This window comes from Astyanax mexicanus, chromosome 11 (genome assembly GCF_023375975.1).
Source record: "Astyanax mexicanus isolate ESR-SI-001 chromosome 11, AstMex3_surface, whole genome shotgun sequence".
Taxonomy (NCBI): domain Eukaryota; kingdom Metazoa; phylum Chordata; class Actinopteri; order Characiformes; family Acestrorhamphidae; genus Astyanax; species Astyanax mexicanus.
Window position 1 is genome coordinate 14202347 of NC_064418.1, and position 25587 is coordinate 14227933.

Here is a 25587-nt window from a genome sequence, read left to right on the forward strand (position 1 = left end):
GTATGAAACTAAAATTTGATAATATTCATAATATTCTGATGACTCTTGGCTGTCTGACTGAAATATTCACCATAATATATTTAAAACAATGTGATGAGAAGACATCAGATCGGTTTACTATTGCTTGTTCTTAATAAAACTGTATTTTTAACCTTTGGTCTGGTAATTGATTTTAAATATAAAGAATATGCTACATGGAATTTAATTACCATTTATCTTGGAACTGATATGCTTTTTCTTTATTCTTTTCTACATACATTATAAATGAAGGACAGTTTAAACTGTAAAAACTGGCAAATTTATCAGCTCCTAAAATGGTAACGTTACAGCAGAAAAAAGAAAAACTTTAGCTTTCAATGAAATTATGATATAATATATAATATAAAAACTGTCATGTTTACAGTATAGAAAATGATTTGGTGGCCAGACATTTTTACAAAACTGTACAAATTAATTAAAGGAATTTGCAGAAGGCCAGAATCTGCAGTTCTGTTAAAAACAAAACAGACTGGCACATTTTGAATAAGTTTCTCTGATTGAGCTATTTATAGGTATATATTTGAGTAAACTAAACATTATTATTTTTAATATGAACTGCGGACATTTCTCCCAAATTCCAAATAATAAATATTGCAATTTAGAGCATTTATTTGCAGAAAATGAGAAATGGCTGAAATAACAAAGATGCAGAGCTTTTAGACCTCAAATAATGTAAAGAAAAAAATATTTTTATTCATAAAGTTTTGAGAGTTCAGAAATCAATATTTGGTGGAATAACACTGTTTTTTATCACAGTTTTCATACATCTTGGCATGTTCTCCTCCACCAGTCTTACACACTGCTTTTCAATAACTTTATGCCACTCCTGGTGCAAAAATTCAAGCAGTTCAGCTTGGTGGTTTAATGGCTTGTGATCATCCATCTTCCTCTTGTATATATATATTATATTCCAGAGGTTTTCAATTTGGTGAAATCAAAGAAACCCATCATTTTTAAGCGGTCTCTTATTTTTTCCAGATGTGTATTTTGCAAAATGTGTAGTATTTTTATATGCATTTATTTTGCCAGATGATTTTCTCCTCTAAAAAACAGATGTCAAACTTGAACTCATCAACGAGATTCTAAATATTGGCCTGCTTATGTTTGCTCACACATCTGCGGTATTTTCCAGACAGGTTTCCACCAGCTATTAATTTTGCATTATAAAAATGAGTGAGTCATAGCCTTACAGAAAATAATCATCACAGAATACAATAGTCAAATCAAGAAACGTACGCAATGTCCACTGACCTAAATATACAAGTCTATCACTTTTTTATTATTGGATTTTAACAACAGACTACAACACACAACAGAAAACAGACAGACTATCAGCAGGGTCATTACAGGAAAAGCTTTACATCCTGATAGACAAGAATTTGAAAATTACATTACATTATTATGGTCTGTGCAATCTTTATTTCCATAATAGTTATCTGAAATTGTTTTTGTTTTTTTTTGTGATATAATAGGGTATTTTAAGGTGAAAGGTGACTACAAATGCTTTGGCCTTATAAAGAACACAGTTTGTAGATTTTTTTAAGCTGAATTAAATGATATCAATAGTCACTAATGTTTTAAAGCACACTTTCTATTTATTTATTTTTCTACTAGCATACTTATAAAAAAATAAAATGTGGCTTATTCGCACTGATGAGCCAAAAGTCATGGAAGAGTAAGTGTGTTAGTGATAAGAGCTGTGTAAATAAAGGATGCCAGGATGGGAGATTTTAGTTCTCAATCCACATTGCCATGTGTGTATCAAGTATTCGGGTAGGACAAAACATCAATATTGTTATATATCGTACAGATTCCATGTGCGATACATTATTGATACATAAAGTTAAATATGGATATTTTTTACTCGCCCTCCAAATTAACAATCCTGCGGTAAAGAATATTCTATGCGAAATTTTGTGAAACTGATGCAAATAAATCTACAGTTCTTGGCATGTATTTATTCTTTATTTAGAAGTACCGCATTTTTTAGACTATAAGGCGCACTTAACATGCTTTAATTTCCCCGCCCCCCAAAAAAAAAATAAATTACCTGTTACCGGAACACTCAAAGTTCCTTAGTCTAGCGCTATCGGGTGGCAATTATGCCCAGCTAGAACTGTGGTTAGTGGCTAATGCTAATGCTGCTGCACCCACCCTTAGTGCTGGAGAAACTTTACTGAATACTCACCCTTGGACAAAAGAGAATAAGGCGAAAAATCTGTGTACACTGACATCTAGCGCTTGTTTGATTATTTTTTTTTTATTATTACAGTTTGGTTTTCTTAGGCCCTTTTCCTAGCTTCCCCATTTGAAGGGAAACATAGTGACACTCTTGCTCACTTCAATGTAGGCCTCCTTACTAGCACCTTATGTATAAAAATGGACCAGCAAATAGACATTCATGAAGTATCATAGAGAATTGTCTAGTCGCTACATCGAGCACTGCAGAATCACAGTGTCATTATATCACTCCAAGAGTAAGGAATGAAATTGTCAGCGAGGTCACAAAGGACCATAGGATAACTTCTAAGCAACCGAAGGCCTCTCTCACATTGGCTAATGTTAATGTTTTTGAGTCCTCCATCAGGATAACACTGAACAATACTGGTGTGCATGGCAGGGTTGTAAATAAAAAGCCACTGCTCTCTCCAAAAAACCTTTAGTCACCCACAAACTGACTGACCTGTATGCAGGGCTGGCTGGAATAGCCTGCATGAAGTACAGGGCAGCCGTCCGTGCTCTCCAGTGCCATTTCTTCGCGGGCAGAGTGTAGGTCACGCAGTCGTCCACCCGTTCCTGGAGGAGGTCAACCAGCTGCTTGTGAGAGCCACCGTAGAAAGCCTCCACCAGCAAGACACTCATGTTGATGATGGACAAAGTGGATGGCACCTTCAAATATCACCAACCTGTAATCACATAGATAGGAAATAGCATGTAATAACTCAAAAAGTGAAGGTTGCAGGATGGTTGTGCAGCTAACCTAGTTTACAACAGTCACTATAATATCCCAGATGCTTCCTAAGGAGTGGCTATGCAGTTCCAATGGTGTTCCTGCAAAGGTGTTGCTATGCTGTAGCTGTTGGTCGCTTAGATGTTGCTAGGTGGTTGCTAAGGTGTTATGATGTAGCTGTTGATCACTCAAATGTTGCTAAACGATTGCTATGGTTATGCTATGATGTAGCAATTGGTCGCTCAGATGTTGCTTGATGGTTGCTAAGGTGTTGCTATGATGTAGCTGTTGGTCGCTCAGATGTTGCTAGATGGTTGCTAAGGTGTTGCTATGATGTAGCTGTTGGTCGCTTAGATGTTGCTAGATGGTTGCTAAGGTGTTGCTATGGTGTAGCTGTTGATCGCTTAAATTTTGCTAAATGGTTGCTAAGGTGTTGCTATGATGTAGCTGTTGGTCGCTCAGATGTTGCTAGGTGGTTGCTAAGGTGTTGCTATGATGTAGCTGTTGGTCGCACATTTGTTGCTAGATGGTTGCTAAGGTGTTGCTTTGATGTAGCTGTTGGTCGCACAGATGTTGCTAGATGGTTGCTAAGGTGTTGCTATGATGAAGCTGTTGGTCGCTCAGATGTTGCTAGATGGTTGCTAAGGTGTTGCTATGGTGTAGCTTTTGATCACTTAAATGTTGCTCAATGGTTGCTAAGGTGTTGCAATGATGTAGCTGTTAGCTGCTCAGATGTTGCTAGGTGGTTGCTAAGGTGTTGCTATGATGTAGCTGTTGGTCGCTCAGATGTTGCTAGATGGTTGCTAAGGTGTTGCTATGGTGTAGCTGTTGGTTGCTCAGATGTTGCTAGTTGATTCCTAGGGTGTTGCTATGATGTAGCTGTTGGTTGCTCAGATGTTGCTAAATGGTTGCTTATGTGTTGCTATGAAGTAGCTGTTGACTGCTCAGATGTTGCTAGATGATTCCTAGGGTGTTGCAATGATGTAGCTGTTGGTCGTTCAATATGTTGCTGGCAGTTGCTAAGGTGCTGCTATGCTGTAGCTGTTGGTTGCTCATATGTTGCTAGATGATTCCTAGGGTGTTGCTATAATGTAGCTGTTGGTTGCTCAGATGTTGCTAGATGGTTACTATGGTGTTGCTATGGGGTAGCTATTGATCACTTAAATGTTGCTAAATGGTTGCTAAGGTGTTGCTATGATGAAGCTGTTGGTCGCTCAGATGTTGCTAGATGGTTGCTAAGGTGTTGCTATGGTGTAGCTTTTGATTACTTAAATGTTGCTCAATGGTTGCTAAGGTGTTGCTATGATGAAGCTATTGGTCGCTCAGATGTTGCTCACTGGTTGCTAAGGTGTTGCAATGATGTAGCTGTTAGCTGCTCAGATGTTGCTAGGTGGTTGCTAAGGTGTTGCTATGATGTAGCTGTTGGTCGCTCAGATGTTGCTAGATGGTTACTATGGTGTTGCTATGGGGTAGCTATTGATCACTTAAATGTTGCTAGGTGGTTGCTAAGGTGTTGCTATGATGTAGCTGTTGGTCGCTCAGATGTTGCTAGATGGTTACTATGGTGTTGCTATGGGGTAGCTATTGATCACTTAAATGTTGCTAAATGGTTGCTAAGGTGTTGCTATGATGTAGCTGTTGGCTGCTCAGATGTTGCTAGATGGTTGCTATGGTGTAGCTGTTGATCACTTAAATGTTGCTAAATGGTTGCTAAGGTGTTGCTATGATGTAGCTGTTGGTTGCTCAGATGTTGCTAGATGATTCCTAGGGTGTTGCTATGATGTAGCTGTTGGTCGCTTAGATGTTGCTAGATGGTTGCTATGGTGTAGCTGTTGATCACTTAAATGTTGCTAAATGGTTGCTAAGGTGTTGCTATGATGTAGCTGTTGGTTGCTCAGATGTTGCTAAATGGTTGCTAATGTGTTGCTATGAAGTAGCTGTTGACTGCTCAGATGTTGCTAGATGATTCCTAGGGTGTTGCAATGATGTAGCTGTTGGTCGTTCAATATGTTGCTGGCGGTTGCTAAGGTGCTGCTATGATGTAGCTGTTGGTTGCTCAGATGTTGCTAGATGGTTGCTAATGTGTTGCTAAGATGTAGCTGTTGGTTGCTCAGATGTTGATAGGTGGTTGCTAAGGTGTTGCTATGATGTAGCTGTTGGTCGCTCAAAATATTGCTGGTGGCTGCTAAGGTGCTGGTATGATGTAGCTGTTGGTTGCTGAGATGTTGCTAGATGATTCCTAGTGTTTTGCAATGATGTAGCTGTTGGTCGCACATTTGTTGCTAGATGGTTGCTAAGGTGTTGCTATGATGCAGCTGTTGGTCGCTCAGATGTTGCTAGCTGGTTGCTAAGGTGTTGCTATGATGTAGCTGTTGATCGCTCAGATGTTGCTAGGTGGTTGCTAAGGTGTTGCTGTAATGTAGCTGTTGATCGCCCAGATGTTGCTAGGTGGTTGCTATGGTATGCCTGGTCATTGCAATGGTGTTTCTAAGTAGTTGCTAATTAGATATGATATTGGTAAGTGGACAGTAAGATGCCCAAAGTGGTTGCTACAGTATAGCCAAACAATTGCTACGGTGTTGCTAGGTGGGTATCAAGGACTTTGTTGCTCAGATGTTGCTAAGTGGTCGAGATGTGTTATGTATGGATGACAGCTGCTTAGATGTTGCTTAGAAGTGGTTAATAATATGTTAATTGTGCTAAAATAATCACAATAAAAGCGTTTTTAAAGGTTAGGAAAGGTTTATAAAAGTTTTACGCAGGACTGGTGTGTTTCATTACTTCAGAGAAACGCATTTCAGCTATTCAGAAAAATGTGGTTTAGGATTTAGTGCTTCTATATAGTTTGGTGGCAAAAACTACTGTATTTTTCACACTATAAGGCACAACGGATTATATGACACACTATCAACAAACGTCTAATTTTTTGTATACATTCATACATAGAGCACACCAGATTATAAGACCAAGGAGCTAGCGCTTAGCGTGGTTAGCGGGTAATACTAATGCTGCTCCAGCAGTGCTATCCGGGGTTAGCAGCAGGCTACAGTCCAATATACTCACCTCTTAAAAGCAAAAGAGCTAGCGCTGCGGTTAGCGGCTAATGCTAATACTGCAACAGCCTCTGTGCTGGAGAACGAAACACAACCAAAACTTCTGAATATCACTCATTTATTTAACAGAGTGGCTTTACTGCACCTTACAACCTGAATGGTAAAATGTATACACTGTCGATTTTTGGGACAATTATAGGAAGTGTGCCTTATAGTGCAAAAAATACAGTATATGACTTGGGCATGTGTGAAAATTCAGGGTTCATACGGGTGCTTGAAATCTTGGAAAATGCTTGAATTTTAAAGTTCTGTTTTCCAGGCCTGGAAAGTGCTGGAATTTTGAAGGAAGTGCTCGAAAATGTTTGAAACTTTAACTACATTTACTTTACAATCTGACTAAATAAGTACACTTATAGAAAAAAATCTTAAATAAAAAAAATGCAGTGTTAAATTAAAAAGGCTTTAATTTCTTCTCCTTCTGCTATTACCATCTCTTACAGTGTGACAAAAAGCAAATCAATAATTTTTAGCATATGTATGTATAAATGCTCTCAACTCATCCCTGAATTTGACATACTACAGTAACTGCTCAATTAAATGAATAGGGTAAACATGCGGTGAAGAACAGTGGTATTTAAATTTTGTGAAACTGACACCAATAAATCCATAATTCCTGCTATTTACTTACTTAGAAGTATTTTTTTTCTCAGTAGGATAGATGCTGTGAAGTGTAGAGAATAGTTTTGCGATATATTGATTATAATCGCAATTTTGAGTTTTTATCATTAATTTAAATTAATGCTATATAAAGTTATATAATTATAATAAAGTAATGATGAATTAAAATATGACTAACAAGTGATGGTGAAAGTGACTGTAAATGTGATTTAGGGGCCTGTCTTGAGATAATATATTGCCGCTGTCCAATGAAAAGTGAGTCTCTCATTTTTTTTGTTGATTTTTAAATTTAATAGACCATTTGAACACACAAACTGCCCTTACAATCTGTCCAGATTTTCTAATAAATAAAACAAATGGAAATTCTTTTAAAAAACGACCTGAAATAAACTCTTTTTACACTTTTTACCTTCACTTTCATTATTAGTTATAATGGTTTTAACTCTCTCCTGTAAAGCTGCATGTTTTTCATTAGACAGCATATCAGTTGAGTAGAAGTAGATGGGCATGCACCCCATTCATTCTTAATGACAACATTTCTTATTATTTGCAAATGGATGTTTGCTAAGTCTGTATGAAAACAGTGCATCCGGTCTAAAAGCTGTATCACACAATCAGAACAGGCAATCTGAAGTTTGAATAATGTCAATATCTCAAAAACTGTATGCAGAGAAAATATAGCGGAAAAAAATAAGAACAAGAATATGAACTGGTTAACAGTATAGTTGAGGATTTCCCTACACTGAGGGAAGCTGGCCTGCACTAAAAGAAGCCCCCACACACATTTACTGAAACCCAAAAATAACCCTTTTTCTTTCAAAAAGATTGTTTATTGTGATGAACTTACTGATGGAAATACTTTCATGACTAATGAGACCGTATAAACGGGGTGGTGTGACAGGGGAATAATAAGTGGGATGTCATTAATAGTTGCATTCGAGAGAAAATTCGCCTACGTACAGTACTTTCCCAGATGTTGTCGACGCTGATCACTGCCATACAAAACCAGACTCATAACAGGAATGAAGAAAGAGGTATGCTGTGAGAAAACGAAAAAAAAAAATCATCAGCTGGCCAGACTGTAATGGAATGCTGACACAGTGATATTTCAGCAAACAGGCCTATAGGCTGCCGTGACATGGAAAAGACTGATTTCTGGTAACCGATAACGTCAGCCTCTACAGCCTCTTCAGGATTCTCTAGAATACAGGTTTACCACATACAGAAATGTACATAGTACTATTTATAGTGTGCTGCATATTTATCACTGTCCAGACATGTTCAGTCTACTGTCTAATGTTTATTTTTACTGCCTGACTCTTTAAAATTATGAGTTTCCTTGATTTTACCAAATTAAAAACCTCTGGAATATAATCAAGAGGAAGATGGATGGTCACAAGCCATCAAACCAAGCTGAACTGCTTGAATTTTTACACCAGGAGTGGCATAAAGTTATCCAAAAGCAGTGTGTAAGACTGTAAGGGAACATGTCAAGATGCATAAAAACTGTGATTAAAAACCAGGGTTATTCCACCAAATATTGATTTCTGAACTCTAGTCATCTGAAAAACTTTAGAATATGATTTTTTTATTATTATTTTTTTTGCATTATTTGAGGTCTGAAAGCTCTGCATATGTTTTGTTATTTTAGCCATTTCTCTGTAAATGACAATATTTGTATTTCAAATTTGAGAGAAATGTCCTTGGTTTATAGAATAAAACAGCAATGTCCATTTTACTCAAACATATACCTATAAATAGCTAAATCAGAGAAGAGGTATTTTAATTTTTTTTCAGAGCTGTATATTAGTGGTGCCAATCGATTAAAAAAATGTAATCAGATTAATCACAACAGTATTCTGTGATTAACTGTAAATCGCACTTGTTCTTAAAACGCAAGTTTTTAAAGAGAATATTTAAATGTAAATAAAGGAATGAATGTAAGAATGCTAAATGCAATTTTATGTATATTAGTGATAACAAATTAGATATAAAAATATATCTAAATATCAGGAAAGTGGTTGGTATTGCATACATGCTCCTAAGGCAGGGATGAGACCACTTAAATGGCCTGAAGTGAAATACGATATGTAACAGCCATGTATTCAGTAATGTGTTCACTGTCCCTTTATGATCTCCTTGCGTTAAGTGTGGTGATACTGTTGTTACAACTAGGCTATACAAGTGAGACACACAAACAACAATAATTAATTCCCACATCATCTTAGCCCCCAAGAGATTTATTTAAATATACTCTCCAAAATGGTAACTGGGAGACAGCCTGTGCAGGGATGGCAGAGAAATAACAGGTCCATTTTTACACTCTACTCACATTAATTATTCAAAATAAAACATTTAGCTTCACTTTAAACTCACGCAGTTTAGCTCAGTCTACCTCTTCACAAACTGGCTGTTTTCCAGCTGAAAGACACAAGCTGTACTGGGCTAGGATAGTAATATTAGCTGAGGTAACTTAGCATCAGTATCTGTTCGTTTACCAAAGGACTAGCTGTCTTCCTCTGCAAAAATGTATTTCATGTGATTTAAGTGGCACTAATAAGGAAACTTTATGACTAAAACTGCACAGCTAATGTTAATGATGTTACATTAAAAAGGTTAAGGGTTTAATAATATATTTTGTTTTTGTCTTTGAACTTCTTTTGAATTTTTGAGCAGGGCACTACTGTGGTTCCTAACATTTGAACAGACATTTACACACATTTACCACGCACAAGTCTACATTTTTACCATACGTGCTAACTGTAAATATTTTCATATTAATGCAAATATAGAGAAAATGGCAAAAAATGAGAAAATGTTTTTAGCACCTCCAGACACTCCTTCAAGACACTGATACAACTGTTCCAGGTGACTCTAACTAATAAAGACACTGAGATTAAAATAGAGTATGCAGATCTGTCCTCAAAGCTAAATGTGACGAATTAGAATAATCAAACAGTATAAAACATAATCTGGTTTGTTTAACACTTTTTGGTTACAATATAATTCCACGTCTTCCTGAATAGATTTAATGTCTTCAATATTAAATTTACAATGTAAAAAACTATAAAAATTAAGAAAACACACTAAATGAAAAGAGGTGTGACTGGTACTGTGTCTGTACACCTTTAGGATACAGGAAGATGTCTCAGATCATGGATGACAAATGAAAAGGTCTTCCAACTAATTCGAAAAACTCCAAACATTTAAACCTGACCATTATACGTTCTCCACAGGCCTTCCTAACTAAAACACGACAACAAAATAGAAAAGCTTACCCGGCTTGTTATTTCATACCAAAAAAAAAAATCTAGCTTAAATCGCTGGGGTTTTCCGACTTGAGAAAAAGGATATAGCAAGTGGGCTTTTTTTCCCGCTTATACGCTTACCTTTAACGTAAGCCCTCCATCTTACACAGGTAGGCCATAAACAAACGCTCGACCTCAAAATGGAGACAGGAAAGTGAGGGGTTAACGTCAGTGTGCTCACCCCCCACACACACGCTCAGCGACGCGAGAGGGAAACCCCGCTGTACCCGATGTGTCAAGCTAAAGCAGCACCATCATGACTCTCGATGGATGCTGAGTCATTTCTCAACTCCTGAACATGAACTAAGCTCGGTTCAAATCACTCTAAAGCTCCAGCTCAGGAGTGTGGGCAGGCCTGACTAAATGACGGGATACGGCAGCTCTTTATTCTGAGAGAACTCAGAGCTTTGAAGATGCTCACCTTATCTTCAGCTACACATCTGCATCTGTAGGTTGAATGGAATGACATTCGACATCAGTGAGACAGAAATCTAAAACCATCTGAGGTACAGTGGTATGGAAAAGTTTGGGCACCCCTGATCATTTTTATGATTTACGATCAGCAATTTCAGTTAAATATATCATATAGCAGACGAGCACAGTGATATTTGAAAAGTTAAAAGAAATTTATCCAAAAAAATTTCCAAAGGTGTGCAATAATTCTTTAAGCACAATATGGGCACGCTTGTCGTTTTATTGATTTGAACACATTTAGCACTAATTATTGTAATACAAAATTAGTTTAGTAAGCTTGTTGATCCTTGACATACATACACAGGTGAATCCAATTATGAGAAAGGGTTAATGTGACCAATTGCAAGTTTTTTTCCTCTTTGCATTTTCTCTGAAGAGTGGCAACAACATGGGAGCCTCAAAACAAAACTCTCAAACAACCTAAAAACAAAGACTGTTCAACATCATGGTTTAGGGGAAGGATTCAAAAAGCTATCTTAGAGATTTCAGCTCTCAGTTTCCACAAGCAGAGGAGAAGGATGGTGAAAACAGTCATAGTCAACCCACAGACCTCCAGAACTCCAAATACCTATATCATCATCTTGCTGCAGACGGAGTCACTGTGAATCGTTCAACTATTCAGCACACTTTGCACAAGGTGAGGCTGTATGGGAGAGTAATGCAGAAGAAGCCTTTTTTTGCGCACATTTAGACAAGCCAGCTTTATTTTAGAATAAGGTCCTGCGGACTGATAAAACTGAAATTGAATTATTTGCAGAGCAGAAAAATGCATGGCGGAAAAAGAACACAGCATTCCAAGACAAACATTTGCTGCCCAGAAAAAAACTTTTATCCAGAATCCAGACTATCAATGGAAGCTATAGGACGCGTTTAGAGGCTGTTATTTCTGCAAAAGGAGGTTCTACTAAATGATGACGTAATTTTTCTGTTGGGGTTTTCAGGAGAGAATAGCTTCCGTTCCTGCAGCAAACCCCACCCTACAGTCTGTTTAAAGCAAACCCTAGATAACAAATTTCGATCAAGCGAAGTCTGGTTTTAGAACTGGTTTTCTTCAGGCTTAAAGGAACAGACGGTATTGCACAACGGCTCTCAGTTTGTGCTGAAGAACCTACTATTTCTTTTGTTGTAGGTGGGAACAAACTTTTCAGGTTCTAGAAGCTGTTTTTTTTTGTGGAAATACGCCAAACAGTTAAAAATTAGGTGTGCAAACCAGAACAGAGTGCCTTCCACATTGGTAGAAAAGGGATTTCAGAGTAATCTGGACCAGTCCCAGCCTCTTAAAAAACAGTTTTCACACAAAAACAGCTTTCCAAATGTACAAAATTTGTGAAACAAGTGCACCCACATATAAACTTACATGGTGGAATACCTGGAACACATATCATGATCTTAAGAATCATAAAACTGCATCATCAACACCTGTAACAAACATCTTGTTTAGGAAGTTGATCTGATCAAAGGAAGGTTCACTTTCTGTAGCTGAAGCAGAACCAATGGTTACTATTCCTCTCTCCTCAACTTCACAAAGAAGCACTCTCACTCCCTGAGGAGACAAGTCGCTATCTAATCTGCATTATTCCAGATGAAATGCAGGATTTTCTCTGGCTCCGAGAAGACAAGGGGAAGAGGCAGCTTTTGAAAGACGCCGCCTCCGAGAAGGAAAATACTCGAGTGAACGTGGCTGACGCCACCACAGGGCGAGCGCACAGGAACATCATGTCAAGTGCCAGCACCAATCTCAACGATTAAACCCATCAGTGAGAGCGAGACGACTAACGGTGCCATGTAAACGGCCACACGATCGTTGGGGTGGGGAGGGGAGGGGAGTAGCGGATAGCATGGCACTGCCCAGCGACAAGCATCAAAAAACATGGCGCACTGGAGCGTGCGAGCCAACCCTCGACACCTCATTTTAACAGCCTCTAGCCATCCATGGATGCCTTCAGAGTGTGTACGCGTGTGTGTGTGTGAGTGTGTGTGTGCGTCCCATCATCCACAATGGAGTCTGACAGGGCATGAGGAGGCCTAAAGTGATGTGGTCTTTCTGGAGGGTTAATTCAGCTTGAATGATATATCCGATTAAATACTCCCCCACAGTGGAGAGAGCAGCAGACCAGAGCTGGGGCTGATAGCTGGAAATTGGACTTGAAGAATACGGGCTAGGAAGTTACACAAACAAGAGACTATACAATACTGCACCATCAAATCACCTTTACTTGAAAAACAGGGTTCTTAAGTAAAGGCAACTGAGAATTAGGAATGCGGCAAATGTTTGGCGACTGAAATAAATAAGAAAATACTAACTAATTTACAACAAACAACGAGACATTATTTTACATAATATTGCAGAGTTTCCTCCAGCGTTAGTATTTTCAGAAGAGACAGCAAGCCCACACTTATAAAAATGGTCCCCAGCATTACAAATGCTTAACATAGAGCCCCTTTACAGCCCTACATAGAAGCCTTATTGCTAACAAGGGACTCTTTAAAAAGTTGTACTTGGGCACCGAGTGGTCCAACGGTCTAATGCACTGCCAATATGAACGGGAGGTCGCAAGTTTGAATCCCGTTCATGCTTATAGCTCTGCTATTAGCTGCCAACACCCAGAGAGAGCAAAATTGGTGGTTAGATGACGCTCTCTCCACTCAAACTCAAAGGTGGCACCGGGCGGCACGAGGCATCTGTGAGCAGATGTATCGGAGCCTAGTCGCTACGCTTTCCTCCAAGCGCGCTAGCTGCTTAGGTAATGAAGATGCATCAGCAGCAGCTCGAAAAAGGGGCGACTGACTTCACATGTGTCGGAGGAGGCATGTGCTCTTCCGCAACTTTCTAGGGTCGCAGGGGCCACTGGTGATGGGGACGCAAAAGGGAAGGGACCTTTTTGAGAGCCAAATTGAGATAAAAAGGAAAAAAATCTGAAATAAAATTATATTTAAAAAAAAAAAGTGGTACTTCAGGCAACACATGGAACAGTTAAAACATTTATGCTTCAATAATTGGGGTGAATTGCATTGGTTGGGTCCCTTTTGTAGATGGTTGTTTGTAGAACCTTCAACAATGGTAACCCAATCTTAACTGTCCAAACACCTTTTTAGTACTATGTAGAATCATTTAAAAGCTAGCAACCATTTGAATGCCTAAATGGTTCTTTGCATTAGATTGAACCATTTACAAGTTTTTTTTTTTTTGTTTTTTGTTTTTTTTTAATGGGTTATTAAAAGGGGGTAACTCTCAATACTATGTAGAACTCGTGTTGCTTAAAAGTGTACACTTACAAAGAGGAACTCAACAAATTCAACTTGTAGAACTATCCCAATAAACGCTTAAGCGGTTCTTTGCTAGGCTAAAGGGTTCTGCTTTAAAATGAGGTTCAACAGTCTTTCATTTTTGTCTCTTTTATGAACACTTTGTTTGTTCAATCAGCACTGCACAATGGAACTGTGCAATACCACGCAACCATGTTCTTGGCAGCCATATGGGGGTTTTGGTTTGCTTGTCTCATCAATATACAATCAGTTTCCCATGAGAGATTTCTTGTTCTTCCAGATCAGATCTTGATTGCCACAGTTCCCTGAAATGCCATTTTCTAATAGCAGTCTGCAATGTAAACGCCACGAGCTGAAAACACCTGCCTTTCACTCACAGCCTTTCTCTGCATTGTGGTCATCGATTACTTTGTTTTTTTTTTTTGTTTTTTTTTACTCTTTGAGCCCTATGTAATTGAACGTAAAAATGTTAGATTTAAGGGGGTTAAAGATCTATGAACACATGGGAATTTTGGCAATTTTTTAGGATTGATTTTAGCTTTTTTAAACTGAATAATCTATTTTTCATACCCACCCCTATTTTTTATTGCATTTGTACAAGAAAGAAAAAAGAGCTAGTTCTAATTTTTGCAACATCTCAGTATGTCTGTCAGTGCATGTGTTAAAAAAAATTATGTTTATTTTTTTATGTATGTAAAAAAACAGCCGATATTTGCATAGGCCTTTAGGGTTTATATGCACTTCATAATGTTTACATTACATCTTATTCTATGAGTTTATTGCCTGGTTGCACAGTAAAATCTGATTATTGCCTGAAATCAGAGTTTTCCCATCCCCACATGAACCCTAGTTCCTGTAAATGTGTTGATTGGATTTCTGACCAACTCTGATTACTGTTCCATAGTAATCAGATTACAAAGCGCATGTAAACAGACTCACAAAGGCTATAGAGGATGTGTCTAAAATCTCAGGAATGCAGCTAATATTACGGATCCAGCCCTACAATCTAAACCTGTGCTATACTGTGTAATAGAAACAATTACTGGAGTTACAGTTGAACCTCTCTCTCTCTCTCTCTCTCTCTCTCTCTAAATCAGGGCTGAAGGCCACAAGGACGAGCGAGTCGCCTGTGATGGTGTGAAACTGAGAGATGAGACGAGTTGCTGTAATTTCTGTGCTTTCTTTTTCTGCTCTGTCCTACTTTGAATTTCAGCTTTAGCTAATATTACACATTTACAATCTGTTTACATAACAGGACAAAAAGCTCTTCAGAAGCACTCAGTGATGGAATGAGTGAATGAATCACTGTACACACACTTCAGGCTCATGCTCTCACACTAAACATCATCACCATCAAGCTCATCTGAAGTACAACGGATGCAACTTTGCTGAACTGATTTCCTGTGAACTCACACAAACACATGAACAAATATCTAAGACCAGAAAAACTTTAGCCCCCCAAAACTTCTACTTTCAGTTCAGCCTTCAAAGGTTGAAAGTATGCGTTGGCTCCATTCCCTTTGTAGTACAGAAATTTGCAACCAGATTCTGCATATTATGGATCAGAGCATAGCCAGACTTGCCATGTTGTTTGACAGGTGCATCACCTTCTCCCTGACCAAACATCTCAGACTGCCTTTATTGAGATTAATAAATTTTTTTGGTGCATTATTAAAAGTAATGTCTTAACATTAACAGTGCAATTCATGTATTTTAAGCACTATAAGACGCACCTAAAATCCTTCAATTTTCCCCAAAAATCGCCAGTGCGCCTTATAATCCAGTGCGTTTTATGTATGAACTTCAACAGTCAGGTTGTACCGAGCAGTAAAGCCATTATACAGGAGTTTTAATTTAGTTTTCCAGCACTGATGCTGGAGTAGTATTAGCATTAACTGCTAACCGTGCTAATGCTAGCTCTTTTGTCGTTCAGAGGTGAAAATTATCAACCTGTAGTCTGCTGCTTACCCCGACTAGCACTGCTGGAGCAGCCTTAGCATTAGTCGCTAACCACGCTAGGCACTAGCTCTTTCATGTTCAGAGGTGTTATCAGCCGGTAGCCTGCAGCTAACCCCGGCTAGCGCCTTATGTATGCAAATAGACTAGAAAATAGACTTTTATTTATAGTGCACCTTATAATCTGGTGCACTTTATAATCTGGTGCAAAAAATACAGTACAGGTATAACAAATTACAGTACCAGAGCTGAACTGTTAGCTCTAACCCCTGAGCTGCTCCAAGAGAGTCAGCACCTAACAACGTTCACGATAAGAATATACAGTATAATAATACATGTTTTAGACTAGACCACACCACAAAACAAATTAGACATGAGCATTGGCCAAGACCACCAGGAAATCTACCTATACTAACCTTATCTGACTGGATAAGAGCTACTTAAATTACTAAAATTAAAAAAACAATTTTATGCTAACATCAGACAAAAAAAACTCAATGTCAATGCGACCAACAGCACAATAACACGACATGATCAATAAAAGTAGGATTTACTAGCTAGTTGACTGATGATGACTACAACTGAGGTACTCTATATAATGTAAATGGTCTATTTCAGGCAAGGCTGTCAATCATTTAATTCCAAAAATACAAAATAGCAGAAGGTTTAAAAACTGATATCTGGAGGAATATAAAAACGCCAATATTAGCACTGGGAAGTTCTTGAAATATTGAAAACTTTATATTATAGACTGGAGATGAGAAGACGGTTTACAGGAGATAAAGTAGACACATGAAGCTACATACTGTATTATACTGCAACCAGCCAGTAGAGGCGCATTCAGATAGCGTACATGTTTTTACAAAGCAAAGCGTTTAGTTTTATGATCACATCTCTGAACAGATAGAATAAAATACTCAAGCTTACTGAGCTTCAGTCTGGAGGAGAGAGAAGGTGTCAAATGCCCCACTCAGTTACACATTGTGGTATTTCTACTGTGGTAAACTACTCACCAACACACACTGCTGGCAATCCTCACTGATAACAATCTAAATAAATGCTGAATGGATATTTGTCGATGTTGATTTTAGTGTTTTTAATCACAGTATTCATTTTAATTTAATTTTAAACTTAAGCCGAGTGAACATTGGGCTGAACAATGAGTCACTCTGGTTTAGTGTTACTCTTGTATTTTTATATTTGCTGGTTAAAATAACCGGAAATAGGCAGACCTGTTTAGCTGAAGTTGAACAGAACAAATAGTTTAACTGAATTATTGGTGTTTTTAAGACAACCAAAAAACAAGTAATGCTACTATTTATGCTTTCACATTAACAAATGTATCTTCCTATAGACCGCCACTGTCTTTAATAATATTTTTTTTCTCGTTTTCAGCTCTTTAGACAGTTGCTTAGAGGAGACTGTGTTTAGTAAAAGTTTGTATAAAGTTTGAAAAGTCTGATTTACTAATCAAGATCTGAGAACTTATCAAAAGAGCTTAACCTTATTTGCATTCACACTAGCAGGCAACAGAGCAACAAGCAACCAGTTATTTCCTATGAGAGTATGATTTGATTAATTTATTGCGATTAAGTGATTCAGTTCCTTTTCCTGTGTATTATAAAGCATTTTTGCACAAACCAGTACAATAAAAAAAGCATGGAAGAAAGTTATTGATAGTGGGGGTGATGTCAGCGAGTGAATTCAGGGTTATGAACAAACTTTTGCACAGGCCATATTGATGATCATGATTTTTCTGTATTATTTTTATGTTATGAAAGGAACATTAACACTAAACTAGATACACGACTATCAAACTCATCTTAAAAACAACCAGTACATCCTTGTTTAATTGATTTCCTGTGAACTCAAGCAAAATAGCCAAGTATCCAAGACCATAAGAAGAACTTCGGGCCGCCAACATCGCACTTTTAGTTCAGCTTCTACTCGCAGCGTGGATGTTCAATCAGCTCGACAAGCGTGAAGTAATTAGGTCAAGAAAACTTTTCGTCGGTAGCCTAACCGTGTACCGGTTTTAATGAACACTGCGACACCAATACATCTCCCAGCCCTTCTTCTTCAACCACAAGGCAGCTTCCCGCTCTCTGACTGGCACCCCAATCAGCTAAAACAGTACCCTAAGCTGTGTAGAAACGTCGAGCAATTTGCTCTCGCTCGCAGCCCCGCGACTGACGCCGACATTCAGGTTGAGAAACACTGAACTAAGGGCACGGGACGCTGTTCAGAACTCCTTTGATCTCATATTAGAAAGGCACAGAGAAGCTCGCATTTTCCACGGATTAAGTTTTCAAACCGAGCCGAGCGTCTGATAGTGACTTCTCCCCTCTTTTAATATAAGGAGTCGTGTCCTCATTCACTACTTCAGAGGCTTTGTGCAAACGCTAATCATTAAAAGGAGCCGGTGAAAGGAAGCCGAGCTGTAATTACATGCTAACGCTTACATGCTAATCACTGCACACTTGGCTGACAGAGAGTGAGCAGAATAGCAGACACCAGAAACCTAACCTGATCCAGCACAACCATTCCACAGCATGGAGTCACTGCAGTATTATAGCTGGAGCTGCATATTGGCAAAAACTAGATATGTAATATGATACACATCACGATACAGGGGTTACAAATCAATATAGTGAAAGTGATTTACTGCAATACTGAAAACTGTATTTGTGGATTTTCTTTCAAATACAGGGACAATTTGGAAAAAATTAAGCCTGGAAGTAAGTATAAGATGGCTAAAAGGGTAGCTTGACTCATCATTTGCCAGTGTGAACGGAGGAGTAGGGCTAGTTTGTTAGATCCAGATTAAATGCCTTGGTATACTGAGAATGCTGTGTACTACTCCAAAGGAATATATAAAATCTCTCAAAAATACAGGGAACTAGCCACATTAAATCATGATTAGAATTAATTTTTAAGTAATTAACACCACTAATATAATTTAATTGATTGTGTCAATATTTTTCAAAAGAACTCTTAAAACTGAAATGCATAAAGCAATATACATAGGAAAATTATAGTTGTAGTTTAAGTGCAATTGTTGTTCTTATTAAATCTTCACAAACATGCTCACTGTTTGTCCTAACAAGATCTAAAAAGATGGAGTCTCTCCTGGTGACAGAATGAGAATAAATAAATATGTCGTGTAATTAGGGCTGCCACGATTAGTCGACTAGTCACGATTATGTCAACTATTAAAATAGTCGACGACTAATTTAATAGTCGATTAGTCGTTTTTTTTTTTCTTTGTTTTTCTCTCCAAACTGCTGCGACTGCCTTTCTGTCCTGGACGCACATGCGCAGTAGTGGAAACCGGGGTAGGTAGTGGACGACATCTCAGGACATTATACAGACAGGCTCTGGTTTCATGGCTACCCCGCTACAGAACTCAAAAGTGTGGGATCACCAAGAAAATAAAAGTGAAACGCGTGCAATGCAATATCTGCAATGAAGAACTTGCCTTCCTCGGCAGCACAACCGCGATGCACGAGCACCTGAAAAGGAGGCATGTTGTGGCTGATTAAATGATGAAGAAGCTAAATTGCTATTTAGCTGCTAAAATTAGCGTAAACAGAGCGTTAACTTAGTACTTAACTTACTCATCTTGATAGCTTTAAAACAGAGGTCACTAATAGGCGGACCGCGATCCGGATCCGGACCCAGACGTTGTCACAAATGCCGTCCCAAAGCGATAAACTACAGAGAAGGATTTCATTCTGACAGTGGCTTCTGTTTTCAGTGCTTTTCGGTGCAGTAAACTCACAGATCAGTCATGTGTGGTGTAAAATCACCAAACGCTCTCCTCTGCCAATCAGATCTGTGCAGACCGCTGCCCTGTGTACGGTAATGTACACAATATCTGGACAGAGAGGCATTTTTTATTAATATACTTTTTTTTCATAATAGTTCAAACAACCTCACGGTTGAGATGTTTCATAAATGCCAGTGCCTTATCCTTATTTTACACAGTTGTTTACACTTTATGCTAAACAGTAAAATAATTGTCTGTTACAACAAGCTGCATATTTCATTAAAGGTTTAATGAACTATGATTTTAATTGTTTTTATTTTTAGTTAGCATATAGCTGAAATCTAATGTTGGTTGTATAATAGCAGCTGCATTCTATTGTGATAAACTGTGTTTTATATTCAATTAACGTATGATCCGATTAGTCGACTAATCATAAAAAATAATCGGTGATTAGTCGACTATAAAAATAATCGTTTGTGGCAGCCCTACGTGTAATAATATATATATATATATATTTTTGTATTTTTTGGTTACAATTTTGAAAAAGGTATTGAAAAAAGTTTCGTTGTATGTCCATTGACATAAGGATAATAGAACAGCATAACAAAGCAATTGTTTAAAGAACACCACAATTTTAATTAAACATAGTTTTAGAAATACATATTTGTCCCCTCCTAGTGCAGTCCCTACATACAAATAGACCATCATGACCATTTTCAAATATTATTAAGATCATTTATTGAATGATAAGGCAAAAATATAATTATCATGACAGGCCTAGTGTAAAGTTTAATTACTATCCTGAAGCCAATATTAGCACAAAATCAATTAAAAAGAAATGTGCTTTCAATCAGTGCTTAAATTTCAACACACAACTTGAATCTAGTTTTAATATATTGTAAAACAACAAAAACATGTACCTCCAGAGGACTGGCTTCATAGCAGAAGGGCAAACACTTTCCTAACTCTTAGGGCAGGACCCAGATTAAATAACTTAGTATGCTGTGCATCTTGTGTACTACTGCAAATGAATATAATCAAAATATGTCGCTTAATGCATTGAGACTAAATTTAAAAACAGATTAGAGCAATGCTAAAAACAGAAATCAAGAATCGAGTAAAGATTAATTGTTCTATTTTTCTTCAAATTTAGGCTGTCTCAGACAGAAAAAATGAAAAATGGATGAAAACCCATTTCTTCTTTACTATATCAAATGGAAAACATTCTTTATTTCTAAATGTCTACCTTAAAAGAGCCTTTTATTTTATAAAGTCACATTTAAAATGCTTTATTACAAAAATATTACCTAAACATGCAGTAAAAATATTATTTATGGTACTACCAAAAGTTCCAATGCCCAAAAAATCACATGTTCACTGGTTCTTTAGTATTTCATTTGAGGTCATGGGTTATGATGGAGCAAAAGTTAAATTGTGTGTTTCATCTGCTGCTGACTGACTCATTGTGAGCACGGCCGAGGTTCATGCCCTCTTTGAACTTGCATATTGCACAAAAAAATTACCATGCTACTTTCCATAACGCATAGAAAATTGCTCCACACTTACGATCACAGTCATGTTTTGAGTCTTAGACAAGCCTGAGGTGGGTATTCAGACTCACAATACAGCCCTGAGCGCGAGGACTGAGCCGAGAATACATTTCTCTCTATTCATTAGTTATATTTAGAAAAACGAATTTTGCCTCTGCACCTGTACAGTGTAACTGCAGTAATGTGTTAGTATGAGGTTGTAAGGGGCTATGAGGGCAGCAACAGTAAATATATTATTTATGGTACTACCAAAAGTTCCTTTGAACCAAATTATATAATTATTATTTTCAATATTGCATCCAATAATGACCAAATTATGTACTGTTGATAGTGAGATATTCAAAGATATTCAATTTTTTGTGAGGAAACATCTTTCTGAAATTGTTCCACAATATTTATATGCAGTTTTTGATGAATAATTGCCCATCTTGGCTTCTGAAAGACTTTATTTTTCTATAAAATTCTATACAGTTTTATACCCGGTCATAAGAGTTAGGCTATGTTGACACAGCAGGTGAAAGTGTCCCAAATCCAATCTTCTGACCAAATTCGTTGTTTTTGGTTTAGGCTTTCACACAATCATTTTAAATGTGACTCACACCTGACATCTATCTAAATGGTTTGTGCTTTGTAAGTGGCACGCATGCGCTGAAAGGCAATGCTTCACATGAAGTTTCACTTTAATCCTTGTCAGAATCTGAAGAGCTATAAATCAGTTCAGACTGCAGCTCAGCTCATCACCAAGCAATCACTAAAGCCTCACTAAAAAAAGAACCCAGACAGAAGTTTAGTGTTTTGCTTACTTTTTCTTGACACTGCAGCCAGAGTCTGTAGTCATGTTCAGCTTATACGTTAGAAACACCACAACAACTGTGACACAAGCTTTCTCATATTATTAAAACAGAAATTTCAGTGCAAGTATTTCAGAGATTTGACCTTATTTTTTAGCCAATGAAGCCCTCACTCACTGCTGAGGGCCATTTTCCAGTGTGTTCATGTCACTCATGGTTAGCTGTTCACTTTCTCTTGATGTAGGCCTAAAAGTTGCAAGAAATCTGATCTGGCTGTTCAGGCAGAGTTGCATTGCCACAAATCAGATTTTTATTCTCCATATTTAAGTGGCCGAAATCAGAATTGTGAAAATATCAGTTTCAGTTTTTTTTTTTTTTTTTTGTTGTTCACACTGTGGGGCACATATGATGTAAAAGACCAGATTTGACCTGACTGTCACTTTCACCTGTTTGTGAACATAGTATTAGTTACAAATTGCTCATATAGCAGATAATATGTTTTAGTACCACTTACTTTTCAAGTAATTACTTGCCTCTTTCACAATTTTTTTGAGATGCGGTTCTGCCATAAAGTTCTAAATGAGTTCACATTTTTACAAAATGGTAAAACCGTTTTCTTTCAGCATCTGATATTTGTTCTATGTTAAACAGTGAATAAAATAAAATTGTGTCCAGCATGCTTTTTCAATTTCATTTAAAAGCTCAGCCCTGGTCAAGTCTTTCCTTTAAAGCATGTAAACACTGTTTGCATGCCAACTGTGTACTGCACACAAACTTATATGGCACAGACTATATACTAAATGTTAATAGTGTGGGTTTGGCAGGTTAGTACACAAATTATGAACATACAACTTCAATAGGAAGTGATGAAGTGCTGCTATGCACTGCAAATTTCACAGTTTAATGGTCAGACTGAAAGTTTAACATTTACTGTATCTGTTCATTTAACTTTGTTTCTGATTACATTTCAATTTAAATAGTTATGTCTTCAGATTAAAATTAATGCATATTTTTTATTAAAATAGTAAAAAAAAAAAAAAAAAAAAAAAAAACACGCAATTAAGGAATCACCCACAGATGCGGCTAGCTAATAATACTTTCAAAACATGGAAAAACCTTCCTGAAATTACTTGTCTTATTAAAAAAATCAATAATACTACTTTAGAGAAGTATTAAGACTTACTTTGTAGCTAAACTATGCATCTAAAGGACATTACTAAATATATTACCAGTTAGCTGCTTGCTTTAATGAAGAGCTTCTTAGCTACTTATAACTATTAACTTTCCTGCTGAGACTTTTGGTTAAGGAGTTAAAGCAGTGGAAAGTTATGTGTTAACATGGCTGTGTGCTGTAAATGGTTGTAGTCAGTGCTCCTGGTTTTACACAGTTTTAGTGAAATATAAACAAACCCAAACCTCTAAACATACCAGGTATTAACTTACCCGCTGAACACGCTAACGCTCACACAGCGCGCGCACGAGGCGCGTTCATGTTATAATGTTGCTAAGGCGACGTTAACCAGCTCCGCAGGCTAAGTTTAGTTAAGAGTTAGTTAGCAACCCGCGCTAACCCCTCTCCCCGCGGTCTGTTTCACACGCTGTACAGCGTCTTTCTGCTCCTTTCAGTTTCCCAGCAGCTGTTAAAGAGCGCAGCTGCTCCAGCAGAGCACAGAAACCCAAACATTCATACAGTAACACAGAGAAACAGCTAGAAACCCTCCGCTCCGCCATTCATATTTACCTCCTTCCCGAACCGCCCGCCGCGCGCCGGAGCACGTGGAGGACGTGATGACATCACACCAGAAACAGGAGAGGGAGGGGTAACCCCCTCAAAATGTAAATTATGTGTAAATTATATTCTTTTACACTCTTATTATGTATTATTTATTATTATAACAACAGGTATAATAAAAATAAATCCTTAGAATATATAATTAACTTTTATATTATACTGGCAAAATTCTTTATTCACCAAATAAAAATGAAAAAAAAAAAAAAAAATCGGACTCTAAACTCCAACCCCAATCTGACTTTATGACTAAAATTAAATCACTTTTAAATTAGTGTTATGACATTTCTTACAATGAAGACATCACGTATATTGATTTACTTTTCTCCTATTTATTTATTTATTTATTTAATTATTTATTTATTTATAGATGGTCGTGATTTATGCTCTATCTCTCTCTTATGTAACTCTAACATAATTACATCATTGCATAATTACAACATAATTATGACATACTATTTCGAAATATGAAATGACTCATTTAACCCTCTAAATGGTGAGATGTCTCATTATACTAACTGAAAATATCAATCATCAATCATCAATCTTTTTTTCCCGGTAAACTATTCCAACTACACATATTTTTTAGATATGCTAATTTCCTTTGTGTGTTTTTGAACACAAAAAGAGAAAAATGGGCAAATTTGACACAATTACTCTAAAATATCTCAAGGTTCCAAGTCCATCTCCAGAATCTTGATGTTTCTTTGTCCTTGGTGTGCAACATACAGTAATCAAGAAGTGTACAACCCCTGGCACTGTAGCTAAACTCCCTGGATGTGGATGGAAGAGAAAAAATGCTGAAAGGTTGAAATGATAGCCTGGATGGCGAATAATCAGCCCCAATCAAATTTCAAAGAAGCTAAGGCTGTTTTGTACACATATATATTAATCAAAGATTTAATTCAATAGAATCTCAAATCCCATAACTGTAATAAAGTATGTGTCTCAAATAAATAACTTAATATAGTGTAATCCTGTCATATTTTAATACCTGCCATATCTCAATGCGTTATTTTATGTCCTAGTAAATTATGTTTTTTTTTTCTCATATGGCAGTTTATTTCTTAAATTCTATTGCGTTTTGTTCTACAGTTTAGTTTTAATGCTTGTTATTCATTGTAAATATTGCTTAGTATCCAAAAAATAAAACTTATTTTTAGTATCTCATATTTATCCATTCTTGTCTCATAATTAGATCTTAAAATCCCAATATTTTGTGACTGTGACTTCTATGGATTTATGACCTAGTGTTGCATAGGGTGTCCCACTGGTGGTCCCACTGGTTGAGAAACCCTGCTGTAGACGATGCCTGCGTTAGGCACAGTGACCTCGGGCTCGAGCTTCCTGTTCTGTCAAAAATTTCATTTAAAAAATCACCCAAATCATTACTGTAGGCACACATGCCCTCACACAAATTCCGGGTTATACTGCTTACCATCAGCAGCCAGAGTCTGAGAGAGATCACAATTGGCCATGTTCCCTCTGAGTGGGTAGATGCACCCTCTACCCATATCATTTCCAAGAAAAAAAAAATGACGCTGCAGGGATGCTTCAAAACATGCAGAAAACTTCCCTTTTTTTTTTTTTTTAAATGCAGTATTACACAAAAATCCACATCTTCAAAACTCTCCATCAAATTCTTTATCTTATGTATATATATAGCACAGGCATGTATGTTGTATTGACACCTATTTTTTTTAATTAAATTTAAAAGTTTAAATTTTCTGATATTCAGGTGCAGCACTGAGCAAAATAAAGGAACAAAGGACAAAATAGGAATTTATGATCAATCTATGCTTTTAATCTTGTTAAATTACACAATAATTCTAATAACTGAGATATTTATGCTGATAATTTTACAGGATGACCTCCTAAACTCTTAAAATTAAAATTAGAAGTGATGTATAATATATACAGTATACACAGTGTATGCAGTACCAGTCAAGTTTGGACACACCTT

General features: G+C 37.2%; 1 protein-coding gene across 4 annotated transcripts in view; it reads right to left on the reverse strand.

Annotated features, from left to right (window-relative positions):
- gtdc1 (glycosyltransferase-like domain containing 1) overlaps positions 1–23599 on the reverse strand; it is a 101770-nt gene extending 78171 nt beyond the window's left edge. For 2 of the 4 annotated variants that reach the window (XM_049485047.1, XM_007250585.4), the window contains exons 1-2: positions 23279–23554; positions 2723–2945 (exon numbers count right to left, since the gene is read on the reverse strand). In XM_049485047.1, coding sequence (XP_049341004.1) covers positions 2723–2901 — 179 coding nt within the window. In that variant the 5' untranslated portion in view covers positions 2902–2945; positions 23279–23554. Of the gene's footprint in view, positions 1–2722; positions 2946–7680; positions 7762–23278; positions 23555–23576 lie in introns of those variants that run through there. The other 2 variants (XM_007250584.4, XM_007250586.4) reach the window with 2 other exon arrangements.
- Between the last annotated feature and the right edge of the window lie 1988 nt (positions 23600–25587).